This window comes from Bombina bombina, chromosome 5, assembly GCF_027579735.1.
Source record: "Bombina bombina isolate aBomBom1 chromosome 5, aBomBom1.pri, whole genome shotgun sequence".
Classification (NCBI taxonomy): domain Eukaryota; kingdom Metazoa; phylum Chordata; class Amphibia; order Anura; family Bombinatoridae; genus Bombina; species Bombina bombina.
In genome coordinates, this window is record NC_069503.1 from 484404870 (window position 1) to 484430963 (window position 26094).

Consider the following 26094-nt stretch of genomic DNA (forward strand, 5'->3'; position numbering starts at 1 on the left):
ACACACACACACCTATATATACACATATACACACATAAATACACATGGTTACACATATACACACACCTATACATACACATATAAACACATAAATACACATGGTTACACATATACACACACCTATATATACACATATAAACACATAAATACACATGGTTACACATATACACACACCTATATATACACATACACACACACACACCTATATATACACATATAAACACATAAATACACATGGTTACACATATACACACACACCTATATATACACATACACACACACCTATATATACACATATAAACACATAAATACACATGGTTACACATATACACACACCTATATATACACATGTAAACACACCTATATATACACATATAAACACATAAATACACATGGTTACACATATACACACACCTATATATACACATATAAACACATAAATACACATGGTTACACATATACACACACCTATATATACACATATAAACACACCTATATATACACATATAAACACATAAATACACATGGTTACACATATACACACACCTATATATACACATACACACACACACACCTATATATACACATATACACACATAAATACACATGGTTACACATATACACACACCTATACATACACATATAAACACATAAATACACATGGTTACACATATACACACACCTATATATACACATATAAACACATAAATACACATGGTTACACATATACACACACCTATATATACACATACACACACACACACCTATATATACACATATACACACATAAATACACATGGTTACACATATACACACACACCTATATATACACATACACACACACCTATATATACACACATATAAACACATAAATACACATGGTTACACATATACACACACCTATATATACACATATAAACACATAAATACACATGGTTACACATATACACACACCTATATATACACATATAAACACATAAATACACATGGTTACACATATACACACACCTATATATACACATATAAACACATAAATACACATGGTTACACATATACACACACCTATATATACACATATAAACACATAAATACACATGGTTACACATACACACACACCTATATATACACACATATAAACACATAAATACACATGGTTACACATATACACACACCTATATATACACATATAAACACATAAATACACATGGTTACACATATACACACACCTATATATACACATATAAACACATAAATACACATGGTTACACATATACACACACACCTATATATACACATACACACACACACACCTATATATACACATATACACACATAAATACACATGGTTACACATATACACACACACCTATATATACACATACACACACACCTATATATACACACATATAAACACATAAATACACATATACACACACCTATATATACACATATAAACACATAAATACACATGGTTACACATATACACACACCTATATATACACATATAAACACATAAATACACATGGTTACACATACACACACCTATATATACACATACACACACACACCTATATATACACATACTCACACATAAATACACATGGTTACACATATACACACACACCTATATATACACATACACACACATATAAACACATAAATACACATGGTTACACATATACACACACCTATATATACACATATAAACACAAATACACATGGTTACACATATACACACACCTATATATACACATATAAACACATAAATACACATGGTTACACATATACACACACCTATATATACACATATAAACACATAATACACATGGTTACACATATACACACACCTATATATACACATATAAACACATAAATACACATGGTTACACATATACACACACCTATATATACACATATAAACACATAAATACACATGGTTACACATATACACACACCTATATATACACATATAAACACATAAATACACATGGTTACACATATACACACACCTATATATACACATACACACACACCTATATATACACATACTCACACATAAATACACATGGTTACACATATACACACACACCTATATATACACATACACACACACACACCTATATATACACATATAAACACATAAATACACATGGTTACACATATACACACACCTATATATACACATATAAACACAAATACACATGGTTACACATATACACACACCTATATATACACATATAAACACATAAATACACATGGTTACACATATACACACACCTATATATACACATATAAACACATAACTACACATGGTTACACATATACACACACCTATATATACACATATAAACACATAAATACACATGGTTACACATATACACACACACCTATATATACACATATAAACACATAAATACACATGGTTACACATATACACACACCTATATATACACATACACACACACACCTATATATACACATACTCACACATAAATACACATGGTTACACATATACACACACACACCTATATATACACATACACACACACACACCTATATATACACATATAAACACATAAATACACATGGTTACACATATACACACACCTATATATACACATATAAACACAAATACACATGGTTACACATATACACACACCTATATATACACATATAAACACATAAATACACATGGTTACACATATACACACACCTATATATACGCATACACACACACACCTATATATACACATACTCACACATAAATACACATGGTTACACATATACACACACACCTATATATACACATACACACACACACACCTATATATACACATATAAACACATAAATACACATGGTTACACATATACACACACCTATATATACACATATAAACACATAAATACACATGGTTACACATATACACACACCTATATATACACATATAAACACAAATACACATGGTTACACATATACACACACCTATATATACACATATAAACACATAAATACACATGGTTACACATATACACACACCTATATATACACATATAAACACATAAATACACATGGTTACACATATACACATATAAACACATAAATTCAAATTAATACACATATAGATACACCTATATATACACACCAACAGCAAAAAAGTATGACTCACTGAAGGCTCAGATGATGGTTGGCATTCTTTAGCAAGAAAATATATTTTAATTAAAGATTGTACATTGTTTTTTTAGACATAAGGCTATTGCATATGTAATAGACTACAGTATAGGGTAAATATAACTTGTATATGTACTGGGAAACAGAAAAATTAGTGTGACTCATTTTATTACTATATTCGCTTTTTTGAGGTGGCCTGGAACCAAACCCGCAATATCTCCGAGGTATGCCGGTATGCTTTTAACATTGTTCGAATTGTGTAAATACTGCTGCCATCTAGTGATCAAAAGCATTATTGCAAAACTGCTGCCATAAAGCTCTCCATAAACATACTACATACCTAGCTATTATCTTCTTCAACAAAGCATACCAAGAGAATAAAGTAAATTTGATAATAAAAGTAAATTGCTAACTTTCTTGGGATTGCATGTTCTATCTCGTGGATCTAAACCTTAAAGATTGGGGATGGGGTGTAACAAAGTTTGTCATAAATCTACATATCAATACCATCCCTGTTTTTCTTCTATAAATCTCTCTCTCTCGTTGCCCCATTTACCTGTCTTGTAGACAAAAGGACATGTAATGAAGCCCAGTTTATGGCTTTGCGTCCATTAGAGATTTGGGCATGCTACAAGTCTTAGCACCCTCTGTACAACATCACTGGTTGCACAAAGGACAAAAAAAGGAAAGTGGAGTAAAACATAAGAAAACAAGAAATAAACTATACCTTAGTCAAATAGGATACTAATAATTAGACCAGGATCATGCAAACTATGGCCTTAAGGCCACATCTGGCCCTCCAAGGTTTTGATATGGCCCTCAGCGCCATTGAGAAGAAAACACACATAAGTAATTTGCTATTGAAAACACATCTTCACACCTCTCATTAGTTAACATACCAATTAAACCAATTAATAATTTCCTATGTCATTGCTAACTGACGTGATTATCATATCTGTAAGTATAATGTCATGTGGGCCCTGACCAATACTGCCATTAGTAACAGACCCTCCTTATAAGAAAGTTTCAGTTCCCCTGGATTAGATTAAGATAACAAGAGAACGTTATATAATCAAGAACTCCCAATGGTATGAAAGCTCTTGACAAAACCTAAGCTCCAGCCTTCAGAACATTCAATAAGAGAGAAGGGGACATGGCAGTAATGTAATAGTCAACTGTATCAGTATAGAGTGGTAATTATAAACAGTAGGGGCATTCTAATAAAGTTAATATACAGTAACATTTTAATTATTAAAGCAAGGTGTAAAATTGTGAAACCTGAAGCATCAAAGAACACACATTCCAAAAAAAAACCCCTGAAAATAAATAGATGTAAAACAAAAAATATAAAATAATAAACATCTCAACGCGCTTCACCAGTTACACACCCCTTTTGGGGAAAGCGCTAGGGTTCTGTAAGTTGGTCTCTTTGTGAGTTGTAGGGTTTTGTTTACAGCTTGGGAATCTATAACTGTCAGGAGATTGTAAGCTATTGATTAAGGCTCGAGTAAAACTATCTTTCATGCTACTGGTGTAGTCTGTACTTTGCTAAGACTTCTACATGTGTTCTTTTCTCTGCAGGACTAAGGCCTTTCATGGGGTATGTGAAGCAGAGCAACATGAAAGGAATGGAAACCCGGGTTCCTGCTTCCCTAATGTACTACACAGTGCTGAAAACCAGATTAAATGTACGTAAACTTTATTTATTTAATGTAAGTAAACTATGTTATTCCCTTGGACCCTGATGTAAAGCAATAAAGGTCTGTGTTAATATAAAAGGCTGGAATCACACCTGAGCATATTGTTATAACAGGTTCATATTTTATACCTGTTTTCCCACACTGTTCCCTTTGCCTCATTTATTTTCTTTATTTAGACTGTATGGTAATTTTTATGTAGAACAATCTTTGGTTCTAGTGCCTTGAAATATAAATGTTTAGATACAGGACTTTATAAAACAAACATTAGTGTATGTTTACTTTGTAGCTCAGCATAAATAAGCTTCACTTCTACTATGTGTTTAACTCCTTTGGATGGGTTAAATAGACAGTAGTATAGGGTCAATAGTCTTAAAATTACATGCTCTAACAAATTAGAGCATGTCATTTGTTGACTTTTATGGCCCTTAAATTAATACTTGGCTGATGTTATTCTATAGCAAGACATCAGAATTATTTTTTTTATTGCAAGGTGTTTACTGCCCCTTTAAGTAACTAGACTATACTGTCTTGCATCCTTTGACAACTATTAAAGGCCCTTTATTTCATACAACAATAAACTTGAACATATAAGCAAATGGTAAGTAATTTCAAACCATGCATGGTAATGTTCATGTTCAAAGAACCTGAACTAATATATATAACATATTAAAGTAACATATATATTGAACATCTGCAGTGCATCAACATACAGTTAAAATACAATATTAAATATACTGCAGAGTGAGGATACATTTCATTGATGTAAAAAGATCTTATTTATATTGACTTAAAGTAAAAACATTATGGTTGAAGAACCATGTAGTAATCTTCTTGTACATTTCCTTTCCTTCATACTTTTTTTTATACAAGTTAAGTAATTAGATCACATTTCATTGGAAACAAATTGCCTATGAGAATACATGAGCGTAGTGCAGAAAATAATATAAACAACCTGAATGTTGACACATTGAGAATTCATTTCTATTATTGTCTTATGTTTATTTAATATACATATGTCTCTACAGTTGCCAAAAAATAAGTCATCCAAAACGCCTTGAGGCAATTATGTTTTATTCCAGGTCTTCCTTTCCAAAGGAAAGCTAGATCATGAATCATTAAATGTGTGCAACAGTTTTAAACCCAATGCTTAAAGCAGTATATCTTGTGTTTGAAAAAATATGCAAAATATGAAAATCTGTTGTGCTCATTTCTGATAATAATAAGATAATACACTATTTTTCTTTGTAATGTTGCCAGATTTACTGTAAAAAGAACCTTAGAAACAGGGCATGATGTTTCTGTAAAGAAAAGTACAGAAACTATGTACTGTAATAAAGTGATTTCTACACTATTGACCATTTCAGAAGTATATTTCAAATTTGTAGATCCATCAGGGACATATTTTGTGTGCATTACTTTATGGAGGCAGGAACACGTGGTTATGCATTTTATGGTTATTGGGTAATATCAGCATATACAATATACTCAGTGGTCTTCTTTCGGGCTAGATTACAAGTGGCGTACTAATGTGAGTGTGGGCGCGATATTGCTATAGCGTGACCATGCTAACTTACGCTTGTATTACAAGTTTAAACTAAACACGTACCCCTGAGCTTGTCAGATTAGCATGACTGAAGCCCTCACTTAAATCAAGGGCTAAAAATAAATGTGCACCAAACACAACATAAATGCATTAAAATAAATTTTTACACTCATATATACACTATCTATATAGTAAAAATTATTCATATAAATATTAATAACATTTTTTATTATGGTTAAAAGATATATATGACAAGATATATGTACTGTATATATATTTATATATATTTAGATATATATATTAAAATGTTTTGTATTTTTAAATATATTCATATATATATACCTGTATTGTTCATTTATATATAGGTAAAAATATATATTTAAATTAATCAGATATATATATAAAGAAATATATATTTAAAAATAAAAATAATATTTTCTTCTACGTGAAGAACATTGTAATGTGAAATAGACATAACTACCTTCGAGTTGAACGCTCTTGGTCATCAGCAGGCTCCATTAAAGTCTATGAGGGAGAAGAAGTAATGTGGTTTTGATATCAGAAGTCCTGAAGTTATTATGCGTCAGGATTCACTCGCAAGCAAACCAATCACTTTTAACTTGTAATACACGCAAGTTAAAAGTTTACTTCTGGCGGTGTTTGCGCGCAAGCAAACAAGCTAAACAGGGTGCTACTTGTAATCTGGCCCTTTATGAGGAAAGTGTCAATTCATTGTTGTACTTTCCATATCCAATATGGCTACTAATGGTTTTGTACAGAACACAAGGCAGCCTGTATGCACAATCCCATGCAATGCACAGGACTCTTGCTTCAATGAACAAAGTCATCTCTCACTGTGTAAGTGTAAAGAGTCAGATGATTAGATTCACCTAAAGACCCTCAAATGTTATTTCATGGGTTTAAAAAACCACATTATTAAAGATTCATTAAAAACAGTGGGGGGGGGGAAGCAAAAGCGCAATACCTTTCAGACACATTTGATAAGATTGTTCTACACAGGGGCAATATTTATGTAACATTATACGCAAATGGTTAATATTGGGAAATTGAATAAATATATATATATGTGTTTGTGTATTTACAGCAAAATAAAAAATGAATAAATCAAACATTAAGGGATAGATTTACCAATGTCTGTCCGACATGATACGCTGTAGCATATCATGTCCGACAGACATTGCTGAATGCCGACAGCATACGCTGTCGGCATTTATCATTATACAAGCAGTTCACCAGAACTGCTTGTGCAATGCCACCCCTGCCGATTCGCGGCCAATCGGCTGCTAGCAGGGGGTGTCAATCAGCCCAATCGTATAGGATCGGGTGGATTGAACACCGCAGCCTGAGAGGCAGCGAACAAGTTATGGAGCAGCGGTCTTTAGAAGGCTCGCGCAAAAACAAGGGCCTTTCGGCCCTTGTTAAATCTGCCCCATTGTCTAAAAGACTTCCTTCTTGTCCACCATTTTCACAGTTTTAAAATGTTTTGTTTCCAAGGAAGTAGAATTGGAACATTGAAACATCCTATATATTGTGCCTTGCACTTTAAGCAGATGATAAAGTATAGAACACAATTTTTATTTGGCCCTTATAGATCACACATATATTATGAATAGAATGGGCAGATTTGGCATGTTCATTACCTATAATCCATTGGGCGCCATGTACTAAATGGCGGACGGACAGCTTCTTAACTCGCGAAGCTGTCCGCCCGCCTGCGCTACACACGGGCAGCGGATCTGTTGATCCGCTTGCCCGTATGTATCATTACACACTCATCGGAGTGTGTAATGCCCGCCCCTTCAATCACGCGACTGAAGGGGCTGTCAATCACCGAGAGCGAGCGTGCTCTCTGTGATTTTGCTTCGCCACCTAAGAGGTGGCGTAGGGTGTAGGAAGCAGTGGTCTAATGACCGCTGCTTCTTACATTGCGGGAAGCAGGCTCGCATATGCGAACCTGCCCCGCAAAGGCTCCGGAGCAGCTTTCGCTGCTTCGTACATGGAGCCCATTATCTTGATGTATTCCTTTTGTTGTTATTAAATAAAGTAATAGTGAGCTGAAGAACTTCTTAATTAAATTTTAAATAAAATAATAAACATTTAAACTAAGTCAAAAATAGAGTAGACCTCAAATAATCAATAGCACTTTTAAAAAATAATTACAGTACTAACATTTCTTTGTCCGAGCATCATTTTTGTTATGGTGATATTGTGACCAAGCGACAAGTCGTATTTAACAACCAAAACATTTTTTTTCTCTCCTCTTGATAGTAATGAATACTGGAGATAATGGAATCTCTTTACTGAAAGTCAGAGCAAATGAAGATCAGTGGGTGTGGGTGGAAGCAAATGCCCCTCTGTTATATAGAAATGGAGGTTCAGACTACATGGTTGTCCCACAGCAAGATCAAAGGTAAGATTACTTCATGTGTCTTTTTATTCTCAAAAATATTTCACAATAATATACACCCAAATCAGATGGCAGCTCAGACATCTCTAATATTCCACAGTGATATATATGTCATACTGCAACTGGATCCATTGTCTGAGGAGCAACCATGCATAACTTAGAGCTAGCTGGTGATTGGTGACTACACACATGTCTCTTGTCATTGGCTCAACAGATGTGTTCAGCTAGCTCCCACTAATACAATGCTGCTCCAGAGCTAACATAAACACATAGATAAACACCATTATGTGTAAGCAATAGTGTGCAATTTATTTTTTTCCTATTTGTATGTCGCTTTAAGATAAAGATACTATTAGGTATGTTTATGAAATATTAATAATTAATAAGAATAAAATTATTTTTAAATATGAATATGTCACTCTAATTAATAATTACCAAGTTCTGTCAGTTCTGAATATATTTATGTAGTAACAAGGGCTCAGTTATGATAAAATATATAGGGCTAGATTACAAGGGGAGCTCGCGGTAGCAATTAGCACTCCAAGGCCCCTATTTAACAAAGGTCTTGCAGACCTGATCCGATAGTGTGGATCAGGTCCGCAAAACCTCGCTGAATGCGGAGAGCAATACGCTCTCCGTATTCAGCATTGCACCCAGCAGCTCACAAGAGCTGCTGGTGCAACGCCGCCCCCTGCTGACTCGCGGCCAATCGCCTGCCAGCAGGGAGGTGTCAATCAACCCGATCGTACTCGATCGGGTTGAATTCCGGCGATGTCTGTCCGCTTGCTCAGAGCAGGCGGACAGGTTATGGAGCAGCGGTCTTTGTGAACGCTGTTTCATAACTGAAGACTCACCAGAAACACGGGCCGTCAAGCTCCTTTCGGAGCTTGATAGATAGGCCCCCAAAACTTAACCAGAGGTCAGACCTCTGGTTCATTTTCTAAATGTCCCCCAACAGTCCCCAAAATTTAGTGTTTAGTGGTTTTAAGAAAAATAAATATATGAGAAAAAATTTTTTATTAAAAAAACTGCACTAAGCAGTTATAAGGGGTTAAAAGTGGCGGTGTGGGGTGTTAGAATTTACACATATTAACACATAAATATATATGTATATAATCATTTACATATATATTTACATTTGCTTACTTACCCCCTTCCCTGTGCTAGCTCTCATGCCGTGTCTCAACGCACTTCAAATGCCAGCAAACAATTCCATGCACTTATGAGTGGAGTGCAAATATCGCGCTCATGTAAGCGCAATTTTGTGCTCCACTCACAATCTGCCCCATAATATATTTATTATAATATTAATAAAGTACAAACCAAGCTATATAAACTATTTAAATGAATTCACATTCAATTAAATCTTATACTATGGCTATGAGCACAATATTGTATTGGAAAATTCATTATTAACAAACTGAATATGATGTCAGTCAACACAGTCTAAACCTTCTAGATCAAACCAAAAATAAACTAACAATATTAATCAGTTACACAAGCGACTAATTAACAGGATTTAGCTAGTGAATTAGAACTAAAATTTCAATCAGCAGGACCTTTGTTATAACAATTCAATAAGATGATACCATATCTAATGCTTAAATATCAAGCCTAGCACAATTGTCAATAAATCAAATCTAACAACACAGAAGCTTTATAGTGATGCATCAACTATCCAGTTATAACAAAATACAATACCCTCTCTCACTCTATACACTATTTCCTTCTTAAAATGAGGAGAGTACACGGCTTCATTCCTTACTTGTGGGAAATATAGCACCTGGCTACCAGGAGGAGGCAAATACACCCCAGCCAAAGGCTTAAATACCTCCCCCACTTCCCTCATATCCAAGTTATTCTTTGCTTTTCGTCACAGGAGGTTGGCAGAGAAGTGTCAGAAGATACGGAGTAGTTCCTTTTGAAGGGTATCTACCCTTTGAAATGGGACTGGTGTTTTAAGTAGTCTTGTCAGCCTCTCAGTGAGCGCATTGACGAAAGTTAGGATCTGGAGATGTAGGGAGAGTCTTTCTGCGAAACCATCCAGACTCGTATTAACAGCTCCTAAGCAATCAGTGTTGACGAGTTTCACTGCGTGCTTTCATCACTCAAGTCAGGAGCGATGCTACAAGACTGTCACACTTGAGAGGCTGTGTTTCTGTTCCACAGCATAGATTCCAGTAAGATCGTTTCATTTTTTACACATATGGTAACGCTAGAAGACAGGGTCACAGTGTGGCTCCTTTTATCTGTATGGAATCAAGGGTTAATATCTCCTGAGGGGGGATTATTGAACAGTGGGGACTAATTTCATACATTTTTATTTGATTTTTACTGCATATGTGTGAGATGTTTTTCTAAGGGTCATAGGCTGAGGTTGGAACATACAGGTTACTCTCACTTTAGAGCTGCGCAGCTTTACAAGCTTGGCGCGCTTTCCCTTAGCGGAGGCGGTTCTACGTTGCGCTCCATGTGACCGGGTGTGGTCATAGTTTCACTTCCTACTCTTTGACCGTGCTGGTTATCGGAGAGAAGCGGTTTACTCGGTGTGCCTGGGTCATAGGACGTGGTGAGTGCCCCAGCCATTTGGAGTATAAAGGTCCCGTTTTTATATTTTATATAACGTTCGTTATTGTTATATTAGGACATAGCACATAGCTATTGAGGACTCTGATGTTTTAGAGGGTACTCCCTCTCAGTCTTCCCTCAAAGGCCAGGTTTGTGAGCATTCCAGCAGTGAAACAGTTAATAAGTAAACCACACCTTGCAGTCTGCAGTGTTTAGTGTTTGTTAATTGCTCTAATTAACAGTTTTACTGCTGGGCCGCTCACACGACTGGTCTTAGAGGGAACACTGCTCCCTCTATACCTAAGACTAATGCCTGTTTATATTGTGAGGAAGCCGAGGTATACCTGCCCTCTCAATTTTGTTCCACATGTCTAGAAAAAGTGATTATGTCAAAAAAGGTTAACATGTTTGATACCACTGAGCCTTCCACCTCTGAGGGATCCCCGTCCCGTGAGGTACACACCCTGCTTTCATCTCCTAATACACATGCAGTTTCCCATAGCACGCCTGATCCTCCATCTGGAGGCCTTTTACCTCCAGACTTCACAGCGCAGTTACAAACAGTGGTGTCTGCGGCCAATAGTGCTTTACCTCGCCCTGCTAAGCGCAAGCAAAAGGTCAAATATTGCTATCCTTCCATGGGGTCATCATCTAGTTTATCGGCTATAGCTGATAGACGGTTATCTGATATTGAAGTTCTTTCTGATACTTCAGAGTGTGAACTTTCTGGGTCTAAATGGGCTGCCTCAAAGCCTCTGATTGCGGAGGAACCAGATTTTAGATTTAGGATGGAGCACTTGCGCTTTCTTTTAAAGGAAGTTCTGGCTACCTTAGAGGTTCCAGAGGCCAAACTGCATGAATAACCTTTAATTCCTAAACTGGATAGAGTTTACGAAGACAGGGTTGCTCCTCAGACTTTCCCTGTTCCTGTAAAGATGGCAAACATTATTAAGAATGAATTGGAGAAGATTGGTTCTTCCTTCACCCCTATATCTGCCTTTAAGAAACTGTTTCCGGTCTCGCACTCTCAATTGGAGTTGTGGGGTTCCGTCCCTAAGGTGGATGGCGCTGTCTCCACGCTTGCAAAATGCACTACTATCCCACTGGAGGATAGTTCGTCGTTCAAAGAGCCCATGAATAAAAAGATGGAAACTCTGTTAAGAAAGATGTTTTAACATTCGGGATATTTATTTCAACCAGCAGCAGCTACCTACTGGCGTGACTCCTTATTGGAATTGATCGAGGTGGAAGGTCCCCTCAATATAATTATTGATAGAATTAAGGCTTTAAGGGTCGCTAATTCTTTTATTTGTGATGCGAATAGGCAAATTATTCGTTTAAATGCTAAAACTGCTGGGTTTTCTGTTCAGGCCCACCGGCTCTGTGGCTGAAGTCCTGGTCTGCGGACTTGACTTTCAAGTCCAGACTCCTTTCCCTTCTATTCAAGGGTAAGATTTTGTTTGGTCCAGGCATGGACTCCATTATTTCCACGGTTACAGGGGGCAAGGGTGCCTTCCTACCGCAAGATAAAAAGAACAGATCTAAGGGACAATCTAATAATTTTCGTTACTTTCATTCTGATAAATCCCAGCGCCAGCAATCCTCCGCTAAGACCGAGCAACTGAAGACTTGGACGCCGGCTGAGTACTGGAATAATTCAAAGCAGAGCAATAAGCCCGCTGAGACTAAATCAGCATGAAAGGGTCGCTCCCGGTCCGTCCATGGATCAGGTAGGGGGCAGACTTTCGCTCTTCTCAGAAGCTTGGTTCAGGGATGTGCAGGATCCTTGGGTCCTGGAAGTCATTGCTTAGGGTTACAGAATTTGGTTCAAGTCTCGTCCACCCAAAGGCAGATTCCTTCTCTCAAATCTGTTGTGGTCCCAAAGGAGGAGGGAACTTTCTGCACGATTCTGGACCTAAAGTGCTTAAACAAGTTTCTGAACGTCCCCTCATTCAAGATGGAGACGATAAGGTCTATTCTTCCCTTAGTCCAGAAGGGACAGTTCATGACCACTATAGATCTGAAGGATGCTTATCTTTATGTCCCAATCCACAGGGAACACTTTGAGTTCCTAAGGTTTGCCTTCCTGGACCAGCACTACCAGTTTATTGCTCTTCCATTTGGCCTAGCTACTGCCCCGAGAATTTTCACAAAGGTTCTGGGGGCTCTCTTAGCCATGGCAAGAACCCATGGCGTTGCAGTAGCACCTTACTTAGATGATATTCTGGTACAAGCACCATCCTTTCATCTAGCAGAAGAACATTCGCAATCTCTTCTCTCTCTTCTTCAATCCCATGGATGGAAGATAACTTAGAAAAAGTGCTCTTATTCCAAGCACCAAGGTAGAATTCCTGGGCACTATAATAGACTCATGCAAGCTGGCTTCGTCATGTCTTGCCCTCCAGACCTCCTTAAGGCCCTCTGTGGCGCAGTGTATGGAGGTGATTGGTCTCATTGTGTCCAGCATGGACATAATTCCCTTTGCCAGGTTCCGTCTCAGACCGATACAGCTGTGCATGCTGAGACAGTGGAACGGCAATCATTTGGATCTGTCTCAACAGATCTCTCTGGACAAACGGTTGAGAGAACCACTCTCTTGGTGGCTCTGTCCAGATCACCTGTCCCGAGTGACATCCTTTGTAAGATCATCCTGGGAGATTGTGACTACAGATGTGAGTCTCTCAGATTTGAGGAGCAAATAAGGCTCAGGCCTTTGGTCTCTGGAGGATAGCTCTCTTCCGATCAACATTCTGGAACTTCAAGCAATCTTCAATGCTCTGAAGGCTTGGCCCCGTCTGGGTTTGTCCCAGTTTATCAGATTCCAATCAGACAATATCACCTTGGTGGCTTACATCAACCACCAGTGAGGAACAAGGAGCTCCCTAGCAATGAGGGAGGTATCTCGGATTCTAGAGTGGGAGGAGGTCCACAACTGTTCGCTGTCAGCAATCCACATTCTGGGTGTGGACAACTGGAAAGCGGATTTTCTCAGCAGACAATCCTTTCATCCAGGGAAATGGTCTCTCCATCCCGAGGTGTTTGCAGAGATATTCAACAGGTGGGGGACTCCGGTGATAGATCTCATGGCGTCCTGTCTCAATACCAAGCTACCCAGGTATGGGTTGAGATCCAGGGATCCTCAGGCACAGCTAAAAGATGCATTAGTGGTGCCTTGAAGGGTCAGTCTAATATACCTTTTTCCGGCATTACCTCTCCTTCCTCGAGTAGTAGCCCGCATCAAGCAGGAGCAGGCATCAGTGATACTAATTTGTCCATCGTGGCCAAGAAGGATATGGTCCGCGGATCTAGTGAGGATGTCTTCATCTCCTCCATGGAAGTTACCTTGTCACAGGGATCTGCTGGAACAAGGCCCTTTTGTTCATGAAAATCTAGATTCTCTTAGGCTGACTGCGTGGAGATTGAACGCTTAGTCCTTGCCAAAAGAGGTTTCTCTGAAAGAGTTATTGATACTCTCATTCAAGCTCGTAAGACGGTTACTCGTCGCATCTATCATAAGGTGTGGAGGATCTTCTTATTCTGGTGTGAAGAGCGTGGATTCCCCTGGCATAAGGTCAGGGTTTCCAGGATTTTGTCCTTTTTCCAGGATGGTCTGGAGAAGGGCCTTTCTGCTAGCTCCCTTAAGGGACAGATTTTGGCCCTATCTGTTTTACTGCACAAGAGGCTCGCTGAGCTTCCAGATGTTCAGTCTTTTGTTCAGGCTCTGGCTAGAATCAGGCCTGTGCTTAGATCTAGTGCTCCTCCTTGGAGTTTAAATCTTGTTCTTAAAGTTTTGCAGAAGGCTCCGTTTGAGCCTATGCATGTAGTTGACATTAAATTTCTGTCTTGGAAGGTTCTTTTTCTACTGGCTATTGCTTTGATGCACAGAGTCTCTGAAATGGCTGCCTTGCAATGTGAGCCTTCTTACCTAGTATTTCATGCTGATAAGGCTGTTCTTCGTACTGGGTTAGGTTTTCTTCCTAAGGTTGTTTCAGATCGCAACATCAATCAGGAGATTGTGGTTCTTTCCTTGTGTCCTAATCCTTCTTCTTCAACGTTTTTGCTGTGGTGCCCGCCTCCTTTTTTGCCCTCCCGTTCATTCAGTGTCCTCTGGAGCTTGGGTATATAGTTCACACAAGTAAGGAATGAAGCCGTGGGCCCTCCGCATATTAAGAAGGAAAACATAAATTATGCTTACCAGATAATTTCCTTCTGTATAAGGAGAGTCCACGGCCCCCGTCTGTATTCTCCAAAGGGCGGACCTAAATTTTGTTTTGTTCTTCTTGCACCATTTATACCCTGATATTTCTCCTACTATTCCTTGGCAGAATAACTGGGATATGAGGGAAGTGGGGGAGGTATTTAAGCCTTTGGCTGCGGTGTATTCGCCTCCTCCTGGTGGTCAGGTTCTGTATTTCCCACAAGTAAGGAATGAAGCCGTGGACTCTCCTCATACAGAAGGAAAGGAAATTATCTGGTAAGCATAATTTATGTTATTGTATAAATTACACTTATATATGAAATATTTCTAGGAAGGTCACATGTAAAATATCAAGCTGAGATAAAAAATATACTTATAAGCAGGAAGTTAAAAATCACTTTTAGCTACTCCTAAAAAAAACAACATCGCCAAGGTGGAATCTATACGTTTAACAAATTATACAAAACTTACAGCAGATATTACAAGGTTCACTTCCTCATGGAACTCCAAAACCACATCATGGATAGGTAGGATACATTCTACTAAAATGGTACTATTGCCTAAAATTTTATATATACTTCAGACAATACCACTTCCGCACACCGAGGCCCACATTAACAAACTACAAAAAATAATAAATAAGTACATTTGGAAGAACAAACCCTCAAGGATAAACAAGTCAACTATGTACACATAATTCAGGGTGGTCTGGGGGTTCCAAACCTTCTGTTATATAAAGGAGCGATATCTATGCAGAGGATTATAGAATGGTGTAGATTTAGTGAGGATAATTTCAAACTTTATGTACAAATTGAACACGACATATCAGGAAATCAGCAATGAGGAGGTGCTTGTTGGTTGCCCAATACTCCATACTATATCCATGGAGAGGTGTTACAAACGGTGACCAACACAATATCCGATTGGAAATTAATATGCTCTCTTGGTGGGGAGATCTCAAGCAGCTTCTCACCACAAACTCCAGTATTGGCAAATCCTGATTTACCATTTGAGAAGTTATCCACCCAAGATTCCGATTTGTCCTTAAATAGAGGTATACCGATAGCTTCATTGGTATATGGAAACAAAAACAGAATTTATGCTTACCTGATAAATTTCTTTCTCTTGTGATGTATCGAGTCCACGGATTCATCCATACTTGTGGGATATTCTCCTTCCTAACAGGAAGAGGCAAAGAGAGCACCCACAGAAGAGCCGTCTATATAGAACTCGTTTTTATGTTCACCTTCCTCCCGTGAGATCTCAGAAAAGCCAACACGATGTCCGTGTGAGACTTGGCTAGCTGGAAAGTCGACGCGCTGAATCAAGATGTCATCTAGATAAGGCGCCACTGCTATGCCCCGCGGTCTTAGAACCGCCAAAAGGGACCCTAGCACCTTTGTGAAAATTCTGGGAGCCGTGGCCAACCCGCAGGGAAGGGCCACAAACTGGTAATGCCTGTCCAGAAAGGTGAATCTGAGAATTGTTGATGATCTCTGTGAATAGGGATGTGTAGATACGCATCCTTTAAGTCCACGGTAGTCATATATTGAACCTCCTGGATCAGAGGTAGAATAGACCGAATAGTCTCCATCTTGAATGATGGTACTCTGAGGAACTTGTTTAGAATTTTGAGATCCAAGATTGGTCTGAAAGTTCCCTGTTTTTTGGTAACCAGAAACAGGTTTGATTAAAAACCTAGCCCTTGTTCCACTTTTGGAACTGGGCGGATCACTCCCATGGTATGTAGGTCTTCTACACAGCGTAAGAACGCCTCTCTCTTTGTCTGGTTTGCAGACAATTGAGAAACGTGAAATCTCCCCATTGGGGGGAGTCTTTGAAGTCCAGAAGATATCCCTGGGACACAATTTCTAAAGCCCAGGAATCGTGAACATCTCTTGCCCAAGCCTGAGCGAAGAGAGAGTCTGCCCCCTACTAGATACGGTCCCGGATCGGGGGCTACCCCTTCATGCTGTCTTGGAGGCAGCAGCAGGCTTCTTGGCCTGTTTACCTTACTTTGTTCCAAGCCTGGTTAGGTCTCCAGACTGATTTGGATTGGACAAAATTCCCCTCTTGCTTTGCAGCAGGGGAAGCTGATTTTATTTGTTTTATCTTGAGGGAGGGCATGGGCTTTCCCTCCAGTGATGTCTGAAATAATCTCTTTCAATTCAGGCCCAAATAGGGTCTTTCCTTTGAAAGGGATGTTCAAAAGGTTAGATTTTGATGACACATCAGCAGACCAGGACTTAAGCCATAACGCTCTGCGTGCTAAAATGGCAAAACCTGAATTCTTTGCTGCTAATTTAGCCAGTTGGAAAGCGGCATCTGTAATGAAAGAATTAGCCAACTTAAGGGCCTTAATTCTGTCCATAATATCCTCTAATGGAGTCTCCATCTGAAGAGCCTCTTCTAGAGCCTCGAACCAGAAATCAGCTGCAGTAGTTACAGGAACAATGCACGCAATAGGTTGGAGAAGAAAACCTTGATGAACAAAAATTTTCTTCAGGAGACCCTCTAATTTTTTATCCATAGGATCTTTGAAAGCACAACTGTCTTCCATAGGTATAGTTGTACGCTTAGCCAGAGTAGAAATAGCTCCCTCCACCTTAGGAACTGTCTGCCATGAGTCCCGCATGGTGTCAGATATGTGAAACATTTTCTTAAAAACAGGAGGGGGAGCGAACGGAATACCTGGTCTATCCCACTCTTTAGTAACAATATTCACAATCCTCTTAGGGACTGGAAAAACATCAGTGTAAACAGGAACCTCTAAGTATTTGTCCATTTTACACAATTTCTCTGGGACCACTATAGGGTCACAATCATCTAGAGTCGCTAATACCTCCCTGAGCAATAAGCGGAGGTGTTCTCCCTCAGATAACAAATCCCTTACCCCTACTTCTGAACATTGTGAGGGTATATCGGATACAGCTACTAAAGCGTCAGACGGCTAAGCATTTGTTCTTAACCCAGAGCTGTCACGCTTTCCTTGTAAACCAGGCAGTTTAGAGAAAACCTCTGTGAGGGTTTTATTCATAACTGTGGCCATGTCTTGTAAAGTAAATGAAATCGACGCACTAGAGGTACTTGGCATCACTTGTGCGGGCGTTACTGGTTGTGACACTTGGGGAGGGCTAGATGTTAAACCCTCATTTCCTTCTGTCTGAGAATCATCTTTTGCAATATTTTCTAAGTGCTAAAATATGCTCTTTATAATTTATAGACATATCAGTGCAAGTGGGACACATTCTAAGAGTGGGTTCCACAATGGCTTCTAAACACATTGAACAAGGATTTTCCTTGGTGTCAGACATGTTAAACAGGCTAGTAATGTAACAAGCAAGCTTGGAAAACACTTTAATCAAAGTAAATAACACTTATAAAAAAACGGTACTGTGCCTTTAAGAGAAAAAAAGCTGCACAAACTCTACAAAACAGTGTAAAAAAGCAGTAAACAAAACAAAATTTTTACAGTTTCATCATAAAGCCTTAGTAACTTTGCACAACTATGCAAATAAACAATTAACCCCTTAATGTAAAAACCGGACTGACAAAACGTCCAAAACTGGTAAAAAAAACGTTCAGCACCTTGCCACAGCTCTGCTGTGGCGCCTACCTGCCCTTTAGGAACAATTTGTGGAGAAAAAAACTTCTTTACAGCCCTCAAACACAGTAAGAACATCTGGAGAAGTAGCTGGATGTTTCTGAGGAAAAGAAACTGCGCAACTGAGGCGCGAAAAAAGGCCCCTCCCACCTCACTCGATGTTATGGGGCCTAAAAGTAACACAACAGAGTGTTTCTTAAACTAGCCATGTGGTTTAATAACCCTTAAACAAGCCACAATGACCCCTTAAAGTCCCTCAAAAAACTTTATATTTGCAATAAAACCAAAACGTTTTTTCCAATCAGTGTCACCAGTAACTAATGAGTCCTTTATGCAAGCTGGGATTCCTTTTTGTCTGAATACAGCTTACCCTTCCCTCATGGGGATATTGCCAGCCTTTTCTAGAAATAACACAGTCTGTCTAGAAAAAAATAGACTGAACATACCTCAATGCAGTTTAGCCTGCAAATTGTTCCAACTGAAGTTTTCCTGTACTCTTCAGCCCTTGTGAGAACAGCAGTGGATCTTAGTTACAAAGTGCTAAGATCATCATCCTCCTTGCAGAAATCTTCATCCCTTTTCTGCCAGAGAGTAAATAGTACACACCGGTACCATTTAAAATAACAAACTTTTGCTTGAGAAAATAAAAACTAACAATTTTTGTCACCACACTCACTTTACCCTTCCTAGCAGTTAAGCAGGCAAAGAGAATGACTGGGGGCGGAGCTAAGGGAGGAGCTATATAGACAGCTCTGCTGTGAGTGCTCTCTTTGCCACTTCCTGTTAGGAAGGAGAATATCCCACAAGTATGGATGAATCCGTGGACTCGATACATCTTACAAGAGAAATGAAACCCAGATCTGAACTGGAATCGTGGGGAGGGGATATCTTTGCACCTTGGTTGAGATACCATCAAGTTAACCACTATATCAACACTCTTGAGAAAGAAACAATCTCTTAAGGCCACTTACCACATTTGAGTAAATGTGTTACACAACTTTTCCACAAAGGGGACTTATCTCACAAATCTACAAAATATTAATGAAAGTTACATCTCCAAACCCACACAAATACACTAGGGCTTGGGAGAAAGAATTTGGGGCTCAATTTAATACTAAAGAATAGCCAGCTATTTTCTATAATACCGCCCACTCTGTACACTCTACCCTAGGGTTGGAAACTAATTACAAGATTATGTTAAGGTGGTATCTAACTCCGCTCAGACTCAAACATATGTTCAGTAAGCATCTGATAGATGTTGGAGATGTAATTTAGATATAGGAACTATGGGTCATATTTGGTGGTCTTGCCACATTATTCAGGACTTCTGGAAATTAATATTAAAAGAGGTCAATATGATTCTGTCCAGTAACCTTCCAGATTCACCAAGGGTTTGTTTATTCAGTACTTTTGACGAAGTACAATGTGCAATAAAGAAATTTCTAGCACAGATTCTCTTTAACTCAGCTAAAATATTAATTGCCTCCCATTGGAAATCTAAGGTGGCTCCCTCTGTGGGAGAATGGAGAGACAAAGTACAAAGCCTTATTACCCTAGAGAGATATTTTTTCTTTAAAAATACCAGTTAAAAGTTTACCCTGATATGATGTTTTTCTGGGATTCATATAACGGATCTAGCCAGCAGAGAAGTTAAATTTGACATAAGTATGGTTTATATTTTAATACCCATTATTTCTATTTTAATACTGGTATGCATTATTTTTGCAAACATTGTTATATGGTACTCTGGAAATAATCGTTCATTGTAATGTAATTACTTCTAAAGTAGGTATATCAACTGTCAGACACTGCTATATTTTATTCTTAGTTTTTTGTTTTTTTCTTAGGTAGATTAGTTTAAAGTTTGTTGTCTTATAGAAGACTTGTTGAGAACAATGCACTATTCAGTAAATAATTTGTATACATAGGTATGTTAACTAACAAGTTGTAACCCAATTGTTATCTATACTATGTAAAATTCTTCAATAAAGAAATATAAAAAAAAAACCCGACATCGCCTCTATCACACTAAAAAAATCAATGCTGGCGCTCTGGACATGTTGATAGCAGTGCAGCACATATGTGGTTATGGTGTAATTCCATACTAAATCTAGCATAAACAAAAGTGAAGCAGCACCACCAAAATATTTCTTCAAGATGCTTTATTCAGCTTCAGGAGTAGCCAGACCAAAAAATCAAACAACAACGTTTCGGACACAGTCCTTAGTCATGTATACATGACTAAGGACTGTGTCCGAAACGTTGTTGTTTGATTTTTTGGTCTGGCTACTCCTCAAGCTGAATAAAGCATCTTGAAGAAACATTTTGGTGGTGCTGCTTCACTTTTGTCTATGCTATATTGTTGGGTTCTGGCAGGAACCTGGACGCTGGCACACCTGACACATTCCCTGTGCTGGACATATATGATTGTTCCATACTAAATCTAGGGAGGACAATAATCACTGAAATTGAGTCGATCCTTGAGACTCAGTTTCCATTAGACCCTTTGATATGGTTAATGAATAACCCCCCAAAAATCAAATATAACCCCTAACTTAAATTGTTCTACATCATGACAACTGGTGTGACATTTTTAATAGCCACAAATTGGAGACATAAGGAAACTCCATCCTTACTAATGTGGGTTAAAAAAAGTCACTGAATTAATAGAACTAGAGAAATACTACTATCTCAAAAATAACAAAATGGACATATTTGCAGAAATCTCACACCTGTGGAACCAATACACTAAACCAATATAAATAAGGGCAAGTAATACCTACTAGGGCTATATAAGTCATGGTGTGAGTTCAAAACACTATATGAAAACGATACAAAGCGTGTACAAGGGGAGTACAGATGAGCCAAGCTCTAGTTATTTTAAGTTATCTTTAGTTATCTGTTTGTTTATATTTTTATTTATTATAATCTTTAATTTCCATGTCTTCTCTTACTTCTTTTTGATGTCGCTATATTCTGTAAGCAGAACACTTTGTTATAACCAATAAAAATGTAGATTGTGTGCTGACATCATCTCCTATGACGAGGACCACTTCAAAAAGAGAAGAAACTATTTAGACTATATTAACAGCACTTTTGTCTCGTTTATAATTTGCATATAGAAAACAACCAACCACTGTGAACGTTAACCGCTTAGTGATCAGACCATTTTTAAATTTTCTTACCGTTAAGGACCAGGGCTATTTTTACATTTCTGCGGTGTTTATGTTTAGCTGTAATTTTCCTCTTACTCATTTACTGTACCCATACATATTATATACCGTTTTTCTCGCCATTAAATGGACTTTCTAAAGATACCATTATTTTCACCATATCATATAATTTACTATAATTTTTTTTATAAAATATGATGAAACAAATAGAAAAAAAAAACACTTTTTCTACCTTTGACCCCCAAAATCTCTTACACATCTACAACCACCAAAAAACACCCATGCTAAATAGTTTCTAAATGATTGTTCTGAGTTTAGAAATGCCCAATGTTTACATGTTCTTTGCTTTTTTTGCAAGTTATAGGGCAATAAGTACAAGTAGCACTTTGCTATTTCCAAACCATTTTTTTTCTCTCCAAAATTAGCAATAGTTACATTGTACTGATATCTGTCAGGAATCCCTGAATAACCCTTCACATGTATATATTTTTTTTTTAGTAGACAACCCAAAGTATTGATCTAGGCCCATTTTGTATATTTTACGCCACCATTTTACCACCAAATGCAATCAAATAAAAAAAATTGTTAACTCTTTCACAAACTTTTTCACAAACTTTAGGTTTCTCACTGAAATTATTTATAAACAGCTTGTGCAATTATGGCACAAATGGTTGTAAATGCTTCTCTGGGATCCCCTTTGTTCAGAAACAGCAGACATATATGGTTTAAGCATTGCTTTTTGGTAATTAGAAGGCCACTAAATATGCCGCTGCGCACTTAAATATGCCGCTGCGTATTTTGCCCAGCAGTTAAGGGGTTAATTAGGTAGCTTGTAGGGTTAATTTAGCTTTAGTGTAGAGATCAGTCTCCCACCTGACACATCCCACCCCCTGATCCCTCCCTGACCCCCCCTCAAACAGCTCTCTTCCCTCCCCCCACCTGACAATTGTCACTGCCATCTTAAGTACTGGCAGAAAGTCTGCCAGTATAAAATAAAAGTTTTTTTTTTAAATTTTATATTTCATCTGAATTGTAGGATCCCCCATTATCCCCAACCTCCCTGATCCCCCCCCAACAGCTCTATAAGCTTCCCCCCTCAACCTAGTGGCTGCCATCTTAGGTACTGGCAGCTGTCTGCCAGTACAGGGTTTACCACAAAATGTGCCCTTTTTTGTTATAAAAAAATTAAAACCCTATTTTCTGTAGTGTAGCTGCCCCCCCCCCCACAGAACCCTTTCCAACATTCCCCCCTCCCTCTACTTTAGTTTTCAATAGCACACCCTCTCCCTACTTTGACTTGAACCTAATGTAACGTGCAAGTGCGCATGCTCCCCCCCCGCCCCCGCGCGCTCCCTCCAGGATAAACAGAAAGACAGGATTCTGGATATCCTCCCAGCGATGGGCTGCCCACCCGCCTCCCTGCTATGGCTCCCACCCACCAACGATCGGCACCATAGCTCTCTCTGCATCGGTGGTGTACAAAAAAGGTATTGCAGTGATGCCTCAATATCAATATCAAGGCATCACTGCAATACCTTGAAAGCGACTGGAAGCGATCATGTTCGCTTTCACCGCATTGAAACCCCCGAGGACGTGTCAGGCACGTCCTTGGTCATAAACTGACTCTATTTGTAGGACGTGCCTGACACATCTTTGTTCATTAAGGGGTTAACAATGGAGCTGCTTCTCCAACACTATGTAAAACTATATTACTTATAATAAAGTTGTTTTTTTTTTAAAAAAACAAAACACTTTTAGCTACAATGACAATTCAGGAATTGTCCCAGTACACCAATCAGGAAGCTCTGTGAGAGTGTTAACCAATCAATACAACATCAATGAATAGAATATGGCTAAAGCTTGAATACAATTTTTAAAATAACTTATAATATTTAAAATCAATTTAGAAATATTTATTACACAACCCCTTTTCTGTTCAATATTACATTTTCTCAGTGTAAAGATAATTGTTATTTACAAGATAAACATCTATGAGATATTAAATTATAAGTAATAAAAAACACACTTTTAGAAAGCTTAGAAATAAAGTTAGGCAGATTCCAACAATATCCAATTCCTGTTTAAAGAAATTTTAAATATAGTGATTATTACAATATTAAGATGTATTATGCATATATATGTGTGTATATACATATGTATTAATGTATTTACAGACATATATACACATTTAAACACATAGACATATAGACATACACACACACATATATACTGCAGTGGCGTTTAGGTTTAGGTTTTGTGCTGCCCTAGACAATCAAAATTATGCTGCCCCCACCCTTTTAGGCCCATTTAACCATATATTTTTTCTCAGAATTTAAAATGCCTTTTTTTTCTTTTTTATTTCATAGCATTTATATATATTGCAGTATAAATATATCTGTGTGTATTGCAGTATATATATATATATATATATATATTTTGCATAAATTATGCTTACCTGATAATTTCATTTCCATCTGTGGGAGGAGAGTCACTGCTTCATTCATTACTTCTGGGAAATTCCGAATCTGGCCACCAAGAGGAGGCAAAGACACCCCAGCCAAAGGCTTAAATACCTCCCCCCACTTCCCTCATCCCCCAGGCATTTTGCCAAGGGAACAAGGAACAGTAGGAGAAATATCAGGGTATAAAATGGTGCCAGAAGAATAAAATTAAATTTAGGTCCGCCCACCGGTGAAACGGGCGGGAGCAGTGGACTCTCCACCCACAGATGGAAATGAAATTATCAGGTAAGTATAGTTTATGTTTTCCATCTTAATGGGAGGAGAGTCCACTGCTTCATTCATTACTTGTGGGAACAAATACCCAAGCTCTAAAGGACACTGAATGAAAAAAAAAAAAGGAGGGTAAAAGGAGGCAGACCTTAAACTGAGGGCACCATAGCCTGAAAACACCCAAACTCCTGACAAAAAACTGCTTGACCAGGAGCAGAAGGATAAAAAGGAAAAGGCACAAATGTCTGACCAACAGTCAGAACCAGCAAGGCCCTTGCTAGAGACCGCTCAGAATCACTAGACTCAACCAAGCCCAAAAGCCTCTGTGGAGACAAAATCCCGCAGGCTCTCAGCACGCGAATAACTCATGCCCGACCAGAAGGAAGGGAAACATCCACATTCTCCTTGAAGGGAGATAAGGAGTCCGAAAGGACCTAGGGTATCTTGAAGAAAAACCCAAGGGTAACTCCAAGAGAGTAAAAAAGGATGAAAAAGGGCAAAACCGACGAAAAACCCTACCGACCTAGCAGAGCAAGGGAGGAAAATCCCAAACCCCTATCTGCATGGATTCCATGGGACCCAAAGAAGATCCCTGATCCTCACTCCGGGCAACGGACCCCAGCACCAAAGTGACTGGCAATGTCCTAAAGACAAAGGAATTGAAAAATTCCCTGAATCACCAAGACCTTCAAGAAGGAAAAGGGAGGGGATCCAGCCCCCCCAAAAAAGAGCTCGGGTTCCAGAACCCAGTCGCATCTTCCTTCCTGAAGACTAAGGACACTCTCAAAAAGAGACCCTCTACTGAACTACAGTAATGGCATGTCACAAGAAAACCAGTCCTTCACCTGACATCCTGCATGCAAGGCAGGTGGGACAACCCCACTGAACAGAGGAAGAAAGTACCTCCGAGTACCAGGCTGATATTGTGGAATGCCAAGTCCACTCCAAAGGGGGGGAAAACAAAAAACAGAACAGCTCA

The 26094-nt window shown here is 38.4% G+C and overlaps 1 protein-coding gene across 1 annotated transcript in view; it reads left to right on the top strand.

Moving 5' to 3' along the window:
* Positions 1-26094, top strand: part of AHRR (aryl hydrocarbon receptor repressor) — a 647930-nt gene that overhangs the window by 616243 nt on the left and 5593 nt on the right. The window contains 2 exon segments of the mRNA XM_053714392.1: positions 4751-4857; positions 8702-8843. Of these exon segments, the coding sequence (XP_053570367.1) occupies positions 4751-4857; positions 8702-8843 (249 nt within the window).